General features: G+C 27.8%; 1 protein-coding gene across 1 annotated transcript; it reads left to right on the top strand.

Moving 5' to 3' along the window:
- Positions 11,116-12,697, top strand: LOC105162054 (pentatricopeptide repeat-containing protein At1g77170). Its single transcript, XM_011079959.2, has one exon. The coding sequence runs from the start codon at positions 11,153-11,155 to the stop codon at positions 12,581-12,583; it is 1,431 nt and encodes a 476-aa protein (XP_011078261.1). The 5' UTR covers positions 11,116-11,152; the 3' UTR covers positions 12,584-12,697.

The following is a 14,862-nucleotide window of genomic DNA, read 5'->3' on the forward strand; positions in this document are numbered from 1 at the left end:
AGGTTCAGAGTTTATCTAAATATTCTGTGGACATCAATCATCGATCTTTTTTTTCTTTCTTTTTCCTTTTTAAATTGAAATCGAGTTATGAGATATATATATATATATATTGGCAAAATTATATTTTTGATTTTGTAACTTTAGGTCGTTAACAGTTTTAGTCCTGTAACTTACTATATTTACACATTTAGTTATTTTTTTAAAATTTTGTCCTGAACATCTCGCATTCAGTCCTTTTTTGGGCAAATTTATCCTGTATTGACAGTTAACAATTGACAATTGGTCTAGACGATCATAGTTCCAAAACAAAAAATGAGAGACTCCAGTATGAAGGGGATAAAATTGTCAACACATGGTTAAATTTGTAAAAAAAAAAAAAAAAGTAAATATGAGATGTTTATGATTAAATTCGTAAAAAAAGGACTAAATATATAAATAGAATAAGTTACAAGATGAAAAATACTAACGACTTAAGGTTAGAGGACCAAAAATATAAATTTTTTTCTATTCTTTTTTTATGTTTTAAAAAAGAAACAAAACTGATTTCTCAACTTTTTGTTTAGGACCTTCATCTCATATAAATCGTAGATGCTGAATTACCTTCCTCATTTGTGATCATACAGTTAATTTTCAAATTTATATAAAGACAATCTTGTCCTAATAAAAAAGTACTAAGCCAAAAACGAATAGGGAACAAAGTGAGCAAACATAATCATCCATGCCATACATTTATTAAGTCCACTTTGCTCTAATAAAGATTCTCTGATATTTACACGCTCAGGTTGCCCAATTTTTTCCTTTTTTTTTTGTAGGTCGGTACGGAGGGAAAGGGTGACGTATATTTAGACCCTCCAGAATTTGGAGGAAAAAATTAGAAATTAAGTTCATGAGTGTCGAAGGTTTATATACAGTTCGAGATAATTATTTAATTAAGCTTAATTTAACGTCAGTAATATGAATTATTGAGTAAGTGCACTATCATCAGTTGATAAGATGATAGTGTCAAAAAAGGGAGTTTGAAGTGAACTACAAGTGTCTGTAACTTCTCTATAAATAGAAAACTCGCAACTCAGATATGTTATAAATCGTTAGATTCACTTAAAAAAAACAAAAGTTCCTACATCTCAAGTACCAAGAATTTAGAGTGTAGACGTTGAATAAGACACTGTTTGCGTTCTATTGACTGATGAAGAAATCAGTAGATTGAAGATGTGGTTAGATCTGTTCGAAATACAAATCTTATCAGAACAGATTTATTAATAATTCAAACAGTATAAAAGAATCCATGAAACCGGCATTCCATTGTTCACATCAATCCGTTAGATATGATTTGATATTTTGAAATTTGCATACAAAGAGAAAGGAAAAAGCGAAAGAAAAGACAATTTATATAGCAGGGTCCGCGCCAGACATTTTAATGTGGCGAAATGATTAAGGATGATAGTATATGTATGATTTTTGCACAATTATTTCTCTCCTTTTGTATGCATTACTAATGTTTCTTGAGCATCCTCCCTTTAATCTATTTGTTTTTGCTAAAGTGAATTTTAAATATTTAGTCTTTGTAAAAGGTCTTTATTTTTGGAAATACGGATCATCACAATCATTCGTGTTGCATAAATTTATACAGAATTTGTTGTACATAAGTAATTGTGATTATATATACGGATATTTAGTGCCCGTTTAGCCCCTGATTGAACAGCCCAATGTTTTTTTTTTAATGCAAGTACAATTTTTTGTGTCGTCGCGACAAAATATTAGAAAAAAATCAATTGATAATTTGAATATCTTCATCAATTATATATATTCAATGATAAAAAAAAGTTTATTTTGTGATGATAATAAATTTTATAGTTCTAATAGTCATAATTGTTTTATAAAAATTATTATCAGCGAAAATTAATATCAAAATATTGTGCATAAAATTATCACTAAAAATAGTCAGTGACACGTTTACAGTGATAATTCAGAAATACTTTATCACTAATGTTACATTTTATATACCGCATTTGGCCCGTTTTGTCTGATAATCGCTTTTAGGATTCACATGAAATAAAATCACGTTTGATAAAAACTAAAATTTGGAAATTTTAATTTCATCAGAACTATTAATTTTTTACCTAATTAACCATTATGCCCGTTAACTATTTTGTAATTTCTTTATAATTTTACAATAAGGTCCATTGTGAAATTTAACAATAATTTATATTTACATAATTAATTAAAAGAATTATAAATTTAAACACCATAATCATTTTTCTAAAAATAAATGATTTCATAAGCAACTATTTTATAATTAATTACAGAATAGTCGTCGGCCTCAGAAATCTGGAAAGAGATGTTTAAGCATTACAAGCAACACAAATCTTGGGTCCTGAGGGAACGTTTCCGGCCACAATTCTCACAACCTGCACGCACCCATCATCATGGACTTGACGTCTACTTCCCTTATTTTTCTCCGAGCATTAATGGCTGGTGGGAGTTGACAACGCCATCGCCTGCGTGCAACTTGGATCGTTGATGCTACACTCTATTCTGCAATTGCTCATCACATTTGTTGTATTTTCTATAACTTGTTTACTTATAATGGATTTATATTTAAAATAAAAATAATAATAATTTAATGGGTGTTTGCAATAATTTTTGCTTTTACGACTGGAATAAGTCGTAAAGAAAGTGAAAGTTAAACAGTAATATAAGTTGGGAGTGTTTGAAAATAAAAGTTAAAAAATGAAAAAAAAAGTCGAAGTTGAAGTATTTGAAAAAATAAATTAATATTTATAATGGGTTAATTACACTTAAACTCCCTTTGAAATGCTAAATTACACTTTTCTCCAAAGAAATTTCAAAACTATACTTATACCCCTTAAAGAATTTACTAATTACAGATGATGTGGAAAATGCAACCAATTAGCAAAAAAAATATATCATCAATTTTAGCCCCCATTTAATATTCTCATATAATAATTTTGTACCTATAAGGAAAAAAATTATAATGATGTTAATCTCACTCCGTATATATATATTATATTTATCTATTTATAAATACAAAAATATGCATAGAACTATTAAATAAGGGGGAAATTAAAAATTTATGTAATTTATTTTACTAAACATCAACATTTTCAGTCCAAATCCTAATAAAAATGTGGTCAAATGTAAAATTTGAAAAGGGTGTAAGTATAATTTTAATTTTTTTTGTAAAAAAGGTGTAATTTGACATTTTCAAAGGATCTCAATATAATTTACCCAATTTATAATTTGACCAATACTTGCAGAAAAGCCACGTATAATTTTGTCTTAAATCAATTTAAATTAAATAATTTAAAAAAGAAATTGAAAATTTACGAAAACCACTTTCTTCAATTTATTTTTAGTAATAAATTGATAAGAGTTTATTATAAGTGTTTGCAAACACCCTCAAACCAAAATAAGCATAAGTTGAAAGATAATAAATAAACAACAATTGCAAACTACTGTACAGGTATTGAGATATTATTATTTTGTATAGAAGTACAGACTGAAGTACGTATCAATATATTAAAGGCTAATTGAGTACATTAATAAATATACGTTGAAGGATAACAAATACACAATAAATACACATGAGAGTAGGAAAATACCCATATACATTGAATCGATGCTGATTAATCTAGAAGATATTTTCGTTCTACTCTTTTTTTTTTTAATATATATAGAGGCATTTATTTTGTGATATTTCATAAAAAACTTAGCGTAAATTTATAGGGAATATTACATCTGCATTCTTGATTTATAATTTATTTATATAAATTATTTATATTTTTTAAAAAAGTACACATACACTCATCATAAACGACAACTTTATTTATGCAAACAACCTCTACTAATTGAAAAATTACACATACACTTTCGAAAATGTCAACATCGTTACACAAATTACATCTGCTTTTTGGCTGCTATGAGTGGTTTCTACAATTACACAAAAGACAGGGGTTGTTTGTGTAGAATAGATTATAAATCAGGGAACGTAAATGTAATTTTCTTGAATTACCTTCTTTTGTAAAAGTACAAGTACACCCTCTTAGGGGGTGTTAGTGTAATATACCTTAAGACTTTTGTGTAAACTTTTGTCATTGAAAGTGGGATACATTTGTAATTATAATTACAACATAAAGTGGTGTAATTATAATTCTATAAAAAAATAAAAATATACTTAAGCAATATCAATATAGTTTACTCCGAAGAATTATTAGCAATAAGTTTGAAACACAAGGGTTATCATACTTTTATTTTATGCAAGTTAAGGATTTTGTATTTTCTTGAATTGTTATGGTTTGATATTTTTACAATAATACCACAATAAAGCACTGTTCGATTGGTAAAATTGAAACCTCACAATAAAAAATTATGGGTTCGATTCTCATAAACATGGGTATATAATTTATTTTTATAGCGTATCCTCTTTCTTTGAAAAAATTCATCGGTTTTGATAAAATATTAATCTATTAAATTAATTTTTGAATTTTTTTAATACATTAAATGATGTAATGAAGCAATTTTATAAAAAAAAACAATTATATATTAGTACATATGTTCTCCAATTTCTAGGAGAAGTCTGTTTTTCTACTTTTGCTTTGCTCTTTTTTTCATTTTCTATTATTTCTCCCCTTTTACTTTACCAATTTTTGGGAGGAAAAGTGTGGGTGGATGTCCCCATGCACTCAGACTTTGTTTTCTACTTTCCTTTTACGCTTTTTTTTTCTCTAGTTTTCTACTGTTTTTTCCTTTTTTTCTTTACATCTTTGCCCCTGTTCTCTAGTCTTTTGATATCGTAGTGTAGTTAAGTACATTGTCTATTTAATGGCGAAATTTTACATAAATATCTCTAAAAAGGTATATCTGTAATTAGACCTAACCTCAGAGGTGTCGATGTAATTTACCAAATTTTATTTGTTTATTTTATTGGATTTAGAGGGCTTTTGGCTAAATTTGATAAGATGTAATTAAGAGTTTATAAAATATTTTAAAAGCTTATAAGATGTTAAATTTTATTTTAAGAATAAGCTCGTAAAAGGTTTGAATAAAATAAGATGTTATGGTACTTGTCATAATAAACTCTTCATATTGGTAAAATAAAAATATTATACAAGTACGATCGAGTAAGTAGCTACTTCTTGACATATTTTGTATCTAAATCTTTTAAGATAATTTCATAAATATTGCACATTGATTTAACTCCAGATAAAAATTAATAGATAATATATCAAAAATAAAAAAAAATTGATGAGCTATTACTGAAACTTATATATCCAAATAATATATATGTACAATTATGCTAGTCGAATATTAACAAAAATATATAATTTATATTTTTTTTGTTAATTTATAATTTTTTAAATTATTATTGTTTTAGTAAATAACATATCAATAGCAATTTATTTTTATGTAATTATAATAATTTATTATTAATTTAAGTATTTTCTCTTCTTTGAATGCAAGAAGATTAGATAGCAAATAAAATTCTTTAAAATTATGTACAAATAAAATCATCCTCCACTACTATGACTAAAATAAAACTTAAATCCATGTAAATATACAATGCTATTAAAATTTAAAGTACTAAAAAAGTTTAAAAAACATATACATGAGTCATAAATTTACTAAAAAAGATAAAAGATATGAAATATAGACAAAATAATGAGAATATTTTGCCGTTTGAAATATTAATCTTATAGAGCTTATAACACGTTTTATTGGATGAAGTTAACTTTTTTCTTAAAGAGCTTTTGAGATCCAAAATATCTTATTTAATTTTGACATATTTTTAGGCCCTTAAAAAAATTACTTCAATTTTGAAAAATGAGAAAAACACTGTTGAACTAAGGAGAAGTAAAAGAACTACTTATTTCTGATTATTGCAATCCAATTTTAGACTTTAGTAACAATACATAGTCAAATTTATCTTGTCTATTATCTTTATTAGAGCAATAAACTACGTCACTTTAATATCGAAATATTGAAAATTCTATCAAGTATATTTAATATCTGATAATAAATAAAGCAACAAAACATATATAGAAAGACAATTAACTATGCATGAGGTTCAAACAAATACGTAGAAAAATAATAAACTACAAATTATTATATAAGTAGACAGACACCCGTATTCATGGGACTCGAACATATAAAAAGACAACAAACTACAAATTGTCATATAAACTGGCGTTTGCTATGGTTATTGGGTTGAATTGGGATGGCAATACGGGTGGAAAGTCATAGGATAGTAATATGGGATGGCGTCTTTTCTTCAGTTTAAAAAAAAAAAAAGGACGAAGAAAAAGAAGAAATTAAGTGAAATATCTTGAAATCTCATGTTTTAGCATTGAGACAAGACCAATATTTAATTTGTCAAAGGACAAAATAAATAAATAAGGAAATAAATGCTTAACGAATAATTCTTTGTGTAGAACGTTTTTTCAGAATTTGGGAGCTATCCAGAGATCACATCACTGGATGATGCATCCTTTTCTTGGTTCATTATTTTCCTTGTACTTGTCACACCATGGGGTCTATGTTTGTTAAAGCTCAATTTTGCCCTGCAATATTATATTATTACCAACATTAATTATTATTTTCTACATGCCTTAATTTTGTTTGATGATTGCATAATTAATTATAAAAAAAAATTATTCAAAATAATAATGGTGTTCGAATTTCACCATTTCATATTTAATTGGTTATGCAAAATGCACATTGTGGCTTGATATGGCCCCAGTCGCCACCCTCATTGTTCCCTCCCTCCTGTGCCCTCTTTTCCTTCCCCATCGCCACCCAACCTCATCCCCTCTCATGTCCGCCCCCATTCCCTTCCTCCCCCGGTTCGCCCCCTTCCCCATCCTTCCCAGTCGGTACCCACCTCGCCTTCTATCTCTCTCTCCCTCTTCCTCTCTCTCTCAATATATTAGAAGTATATATATTTAAATTTAATTGTATATATGATATATATATAATTTTAATTGTATTTATTAAAATCTAAATCATTGATTCGAATAAAATAAAATTTACGCAGTTAATTTATTAATTAAATTTGAACTTTAAATTAAAATCAAGATCTAACAATTTTTAAATAAGAAAAATTTAAAAAAATAAAAATTTCACTCATGTTAACGTGCATGTTAAGGGTGTTGCTATATTTTTAAAAATACAGGATTGTCATTTGCTGTTCCTTTTTTTTTTTTTTTCATATAAGTTTTTTTCGTTCATTTCCCTTATCACAAGATGATAAATTGAATTTAACCCTATTTTATTTATATGTACATATAATACATAAAAATAATAATTTAAATAGTTTTAAGTTTTAATATATACATAATAAGTGACATATAATTTGAATGTTTTAATATTTTAGTGTCCAAAATATGGACATATAAATTTATAAAAAAGAAAATCTTTCAATAATAATCTTGTCTTATATTTCTGTAGTTAAGTTAAAAAATAATATCTTTTAATATTTTAAACATCTTAACTGAGTCTAATGGGTCCAATCGTTGGGTCTTCGCCTGATTTAATTTGGAATTGGTTCTAAATTAACTCCAAATCCGACCGATTATCATATCAAGCAAATTGCGAATTAAGAAAAGGATCAATCAAAATCAATGGGGCACTCAGATTGAATAATTAGCCTCCAGTGTTTACTTTTTGGCTTTGCCTTTAATGAGGTATCAATTGTACCGTCTGCAAGTTTATATTAAGGGACAATTATACTCCTCTCTTCTGAAGTTTGGTGTAATTATATGTAAATTTTTTGTAATTTGAAAAATTACATCTAGTACTCTTGATATCTACTTCTGTCTAACTATTAGGTTTTTTACTAGTCAAAATTCACTAAATTTGTTGATATTAATAAAAAATTAAATGAAAATTAATATTTACCATCGATTAACTTATTATTGACTTATAACAAATCTAATAAAATTTTTCGGACTAAACTATCCTTATAAAGGTGAATATGCATCAACATGTGAAGATGAATAGTAATTTAATCATAAAAAAATTGTTTAACCTGTAATAAATCAGTAATAAGTCAATTCTGTGTGAATAAAGATCTTTTCTTGATTGTTTTGTCAATATAAGCGAGTTTGGTGAATTTTGACTAATTGAGGGACTTATTTGTTAGACGGAAGCAAACCTCGGGGATGCTAAATGTAATTTTCTACACTCTACGAGATTTACGTGTAATTACACCAAATTTTAGGAGATGAAAGTGCAATTATCCCTTATATTTAATTCCGTCAAATTTGATTTCATTATTGCATAGGAAGATCCCAAATTACTCAATAATCAAATCAATTTCAATACTTTTCAATCCTGATATAAAACCATCATAAGTCGCTATTATAAATCTTTATGTTTCTTTCATCATCAATATGTAAATTAATTCTTGAGTCGTAAAAATTAATAATCTGTGATAAATACATACATATATGTATATATAGTGGCAGCTCAGGAATTAAAAAATTCTTTTAATTATGATAACTCAAGAATAACTTATTAAAGGATTAATTACACTTAGACGAAATTACAAATTTATATTTTCTCCAAAATAAAATTTAAAATTACACTTACACCCTCTTCGAAAACATGAGTCCCGTTTGTTAGGATTTGAAAGAAAAATATTGATGTTAGCAAAAAAAGATGCATAATTTTTTAATTTTACCCATCATTTAACGTTTTTATATAATAATTTGATAGGTATAAAGGAAATTGTGATGATATTAACCACATTATATATATATTATATTTATTCCTTTATAAGTACAAAAATATACATGAGAATGATAAAAAAGGAGTAAATTAAAAAAATTATATAATTCTTTCTTGCTTACGTCAGAGTTTTTCTTTCAAATCTTGACGAAAGTGGGTCAGGTGTAAGTTGAGAATTTTTAGAAGGGGTGTAAGTGAACTTTTAAAAAAAAATTGGAGAAAAGTATAATTTAACGGGGGGGGGGGGGGTTGAACGTAATTAACCCCTTATTAAAATTAGAAAACTTATTATTATCATTATGTGTGTGTGAGAGAGAGAGAGAGGGAGAGAGAGAGAGCCAAGTAAGAATGTTTCCTATTTATGAATTTCCAAATCAATTAGGCTTTAAAAAAAAACAAAAAAACAAAAAAAAGTGAAAGCGATTAACAATTATTTAATTATTTATTTTTGAATAAATTTATTACAATCATTAATGTCAAATATCAATACTATCAACAATAACAACAATCATATACTATTTATCAATATCATACAACTATATCGAATCAATATCTATTATTAAAATATAACTACGCTTACTATTAAAGTAGAATTACATTCCACAAACCAATAAGATTTGAATCTACTGCCTCATCAATTGAGTTAAATCTCATCGATACAAACCACTTATTAGTTGTACTGATGAAGTTTCTACATTGATGCGATAGCTACAACTTGATGTGAATCTGCAAATTCAGAGGCATAAACCCCAAAGTGACAAAAAGTCACTATAAATAAGACAAGGTTTAATACTTTACCTTTATATATGATCTTCTGTGGACCTCAATTTCATGAAAATTTCATTATTTATATAAACACCAGAATGATCGTTAATGATATCTTTATTCACTAATATTTTAGTTGTTTTTTTTTTTTTTTCTGAAACACCCCATGATAAAATAACATATAAATTCCAAAATTTGGAAAAGATTGCCCTTGAAATTTGCTGATCGTTAATGCAAAACTTAGACGAATTGAAAACGGTCTGCGACTTGAAAATGCATTTTTGCATCTCTTGCATTTCCTTGAATTGCCCGTGCTAATATATCTATTTCTATGAGATTTTCCACCAAATTAGTGAGATATAAGCCTGGTCCCGTTGCACGAACTAATATTTGGATCTATATTTATGATGAGCATAACTGGAGAACGTTTATAACTTATAAGGTGGAAGATTTCCTGATGAAAGGGAATTGAAAAACTCATGTAGGTACAAATTATGTGTATCATTAGGCACACAATCAAATAAATAGTATGCATGTCACTTTTTCGCTCATGTAAAACAATTAAATTTTTTTCTATTGCTAAAATAAACTCTAAAAAAGTTTTTTTTGTAAAGTTGTTATAAAATTTATATCATCATTAGATATATTGTATTGTCATTTATTCTATATTTTTCAATATGTATGTTTTTGTTTTGTAAATAATAAGTATTTATTAAATATAAATATATGAAACCATAAATATATATTGTGTAACTTTGTATTTCATCTAGCATTCCAAAATAATATTTCTCGCATAATATTTTTTTGTACATTTTTTTAATTCATTACTATTTATCAAAGATATAAATGAGTGTAGTTATTCATAGACTTTTGCTTCAATTTTTTTTCTTATTTTTTATAACATATATACCTGACATGGGAATAATATAAATAAATTACTCTAGTTCTTCTTTATTCCATTCCTAAATTTAGTGGGTGTCTGACTATGCTTATTTAAAAAATAAGTTATACAGATCTTTCTAAAGCTTATAAGATTTTAAACATTATTTTAAACATAAATTCATGAAGTATTTGGAGAAAATAAGATTATGGAGCTTATAAGATATTGGTAATAATAAATTATTAATTAATTTGAAGGTATTCATTAAGAATTTAAAAATAAGATTTTTTATAGAATTTTTTTGCTCATTTCTTATATCACATGGGGTAAGTTGTATTTTCTTCTATTATTTTGATGCAAAATTTAGATAATAATTCATCAATTATTTATTTTTGTAAAAAAAGTTATCTATAAAAACTTTAATTTGAGTTAAACTAGTGTGTACTAATTATAAAAATATTTTAACATAAAATATGTTAAGAAAGTAATAATTTATTGATTATAACGGTATTATATTTTTTTAGTAATTTTATCGATAAAAAGATATTATTATGCTAAATAAAATAATATTTTATAAATTTTAATATTTTATTTTATCAAACATTTAAAAAAATTATAATTTAATATAAGATTCGATATGGTATAAGTTTCTAAAATATTTTATAAATTTTGGAATTGATGAAATGTTCTTATTTTTAAAAAAGTTGAGTCACACGCTCTCATATTATTAGGGAAGTTGAACAAACAAGGCTTTATGCACACATGAAGTCTGTTCTACAATTCTCCTTCAAACTCTACAGAATCAAGTATTGCACCTTTTGCCATTTCACTCACGATATAGCCATAAGCCTTTCTCCATTCGATGACTCTCAGAGACTTTCCTCCCCATTACCCACCACCCCATCTCACCAACCAATCACACACGATGCTAAAGCAATAGCACTTCAAGTATCAAACTGCATCGATCTAAAGCAACTGCGTCAGATTTTTGCCCATGTAATCCGGACCCGTTTTCTGGAATTGTATCCTGATTCATTCCATTACAATAACATCAGTAGAATCTATAGCAGGCTAGAGTCACCAAGAGAAGCATTGCACGTCTATATCATCATGTGTCGTGCCGGCATCCGACCGGATAATTTTACTCTCCCGATTGTTTTGAAGGCGGCAAGTCAAAATTTGGACCGTATATTTGTGGAACAAGTTCATGGGCTTTCGGTTAAGTATTGCCTCGAAGATGATATGTATTGTGAGAGTGGTTTAATCAGCGCGTACTCTAAGGCGGGCGAATTTGAGGAGGCGCGTAAGGTGTTTGTGAATAGTACTGAGAGAAAGCAGGGGTCTTGGAATGCTATCATAGGAGGGTTGTCACAAGGAGGACGTGGTAAGGAAGCTGTACAGATGTTTGTAGCAATGATGAAAAATGGGTTTTACCCTGATGATGTGACTATGGTTAGCGTGACTTCAGCGTGTGGATGTTTGGGGGACTTGAATTTGGCTCTTCAGCTGCACAAGTGTGTTCTTCAAGCGAAAAGTTTCGAAAAGCCTGATATTCTTATGATGAATTCAGTTATCGATATGTATGGCAAGTGCGGACGTATGGACTTGGCTTACAAAGTATTTAGTAGAATGGAGGTGAAGAATGTGTCTTCGTGGACGTCAATGATTGTAGGTTATGCTGCGCATGGGCATGTGGCTGAAGCACTGAAATGCTTCCACTGTATGAGAGAAGCAGGCATTACGCCTAATCATGTGACGTTTGTTGGAGTTTTAAGTGCGTGCGTCCATAGTGGAATGGTACAAGAAGGAAAATACTATTTCAACATGATGACAAATGGCTACAGAATTAAGCCCCTCTTACCCCATTATGGCTGCATGGTGGATTTGCTTGGCCGAGCGGGGCTGCTCGATGAGGCCAAGTTGATGGTGGAGGGAATGCCTATGAAAGCTAATGTCGTGATATGGGGGTCTTTGATGGGTGCATGCGAGAAGTATGGAAATGTGAAAATGGGCGAATGGGTGGGTAAGCACTTGGTAGAGTTGGAACCGTGGAATGATGGGGTATTTGTGGCTTTATCAAATATTTATGCCAATCATGGTATGTGGGAAGAAGTAGAGAGGTCAAGACAAATTATGAAGGAAAGGAAACTGGCAAAAATTCCAGCTTATAGCTTGCCTGAGAGTTCAGATTAGATAGTCCATTATGTTGGTGTTATCTGGCTCTGCAAAACGATGATTCGTTTTTTTTTTCTCGCTGCACTCATTGTTTGTTGACAGTGAATTGTGAATTTATTTCCATTTGCTGCACATTCAGATAGACAAATCCATTTTGGTCAGAAACAATGCTGGGAATTGGAGCATGGGTACTACAGCTGAAAGGAGGTTGATCACCTCTGCATACTATCTCGTAGTTCTGTCATTACTGGGCGACTGATAGGTGGTCTAATTTATATCACACTCTGACGAGGATTTCTAATATCCACTAAGGCCCATTTACTTTGATATATAAGTTTATATAAGAAAATTAGTATAGGTTAATAAAGTGTTAACTACTATTACACCTGAATAATTAATACCACCTTGGGAGGTGGTATAAAATTAGTCCGAAAATTGTATCAAATGTGAATAACCATTGTACCCTTGAAATTTGTTATTGTTATTATCATTATCATTATTATTATTCTTTTATTATTATTAATAATAATTATTATCATCGTTATTATTATTATTGTTATTTTGTCTATAAATTTTGAAATTAAGCACTCAGAGGTAGACTTCCTACCAAAAGCATGTGGGATACATCATAATAAATACTTAATAGAATATATTTTATTTCGATAATACATATAAGTAAATACATAGTTAATTATACTATCATCCATTTAGTAAACCAGGTGTAAATGGAGAAAATTAAATTATTTGGTCACTATAATCGTAAAGTAGCACACGGGATATTTTTACTGGCGATCACGATATGCTTCCCATTAGTCTCTCTGTCTCAATTGTTATCCCATTAGACCATGTTTACCAAACTAATCCAACCCAATACACCGTTGAGAAAATTTAAAGTCAGCCCGCGATTGTTTAAAACATATTGGTTATTTGTGTAATGATGTTAATATTTTTAGGGAGTGTATGTGTAATTCAACAAAAGAGTAACGGGTAATTTATATAAGTGATAATCATATTTTGATGGGTGTATAATTAACTAACAGATATGGGTGGTTTATGTAAACAAATCATAAATCAAGAGGTGTACATATAATTATTCTTAAATTAAATGGCAATTTATTTAAAGTGTATTAAAGTTAAAATAAACAAAAAAATTACAAGAATTTGTGGCGAAATAATACAAATTTAATTTTGCACAAAAAATAAAATGGATAAATGGTATCCACACATTTTTTTTCTTCGATTTTTACACAAATGTGGATTTTTTTTAAGCAAGTCATTTGAACCTGACACAACAGATTAAGTTCAATCTTAAGAAAATAAAAAATCAATATTATTAATATTGATAATTAAATAACATTATGAAGCTAATTAATTTAAAAAATATCCACAAATTTTAAAAATAATATCAATAACATTTAATATCGATAAAATTATAAAAAAAAGTTAATAATTTTACAAGGTTGCAATGAAAATACAATATTGAATGAAAATAAAACAGAGAAACAAATCGCACGATCAGACAAGTTTTCTCTAGATATATCTCATAAAAATATATGAGTCAAACAACACTCATCTTAAAACTATCACATTAATTGTCATTGTTATAAATTTATCTTACAATCAATCACATATTCAACATAATATCTCATCCTAACCAAATTAAATTTATCTTTTTTTTTTATTAGGGTAAATTACAACGACCTTTCCTGAGATTTGGCGTAATCATGAATACTCCTTCACTATTTGAAAAATTACAAATAGCTCCATGATATTTGATAAAATTATGTAATTTTTAGATGGAGATATAAAATTACCAACTTTGCTTTTATTGTATTTTTTAATTTTTTTAAAAATAAAAAAATTATAAAAAACCTGAACAGGTGGATGATTTTTTTTTTTAAATTATAAAAAGTTATCCATATAGTCCATAAAAAAATCAGATGATTTTAAAAAATAAATATAACTATAATTTTTAATTCATAAGGGCATTTCGATCAGTTTATCATAAAAATAAATGATTTTTTTTATATTATTATTAGATAATTAGTAAAATAAAAAAAATAATTTTTTAAATAATAAAAATATTCAAAATTATATCAAACCTTATAATTTACCCGTTTTATTAAGATGTTCTCAGTTAAACCCGCAAAGCCCCTGCCAACAACCATGGACAAATCATGATGCACCACTTGGCTATCGTTTTGCATCCTCCAACCAGCGTTGAGCAAAATCAATATAGCATTTTCGAAAAGGTCAGATTTGTCTTTCCACAATAATAATCGGCCTGCCTAACGTAA

The sequence above is a fragment of the Sesamum indicum genome, linkage group LG5, assembly GCF_000512975.1.
Source record: "Sesamum indicum cultivar Zhongzhi No. 13 linkage group LG5, S_indicum_v1.0, whole genome shotgun sequence".
Taxonomy (NCBI): domain Eukaryota; kingdom Viridiplantae; phylum Streptophyta; class Magnoliopsida; order Lamiales; family Pedaliaceae; genus Sesamum; species Sesamum indicum.

Bases quoted from the DNA above. Each gene is read 5' to 3' on its own strand.
- LOC105162054 (XM_011079959.2), top strand. From the start codon at position 11,153: ATGAAGTCTGTTCTACAATTCTCCTTCAAACTCTACAGAATCAAGTAT.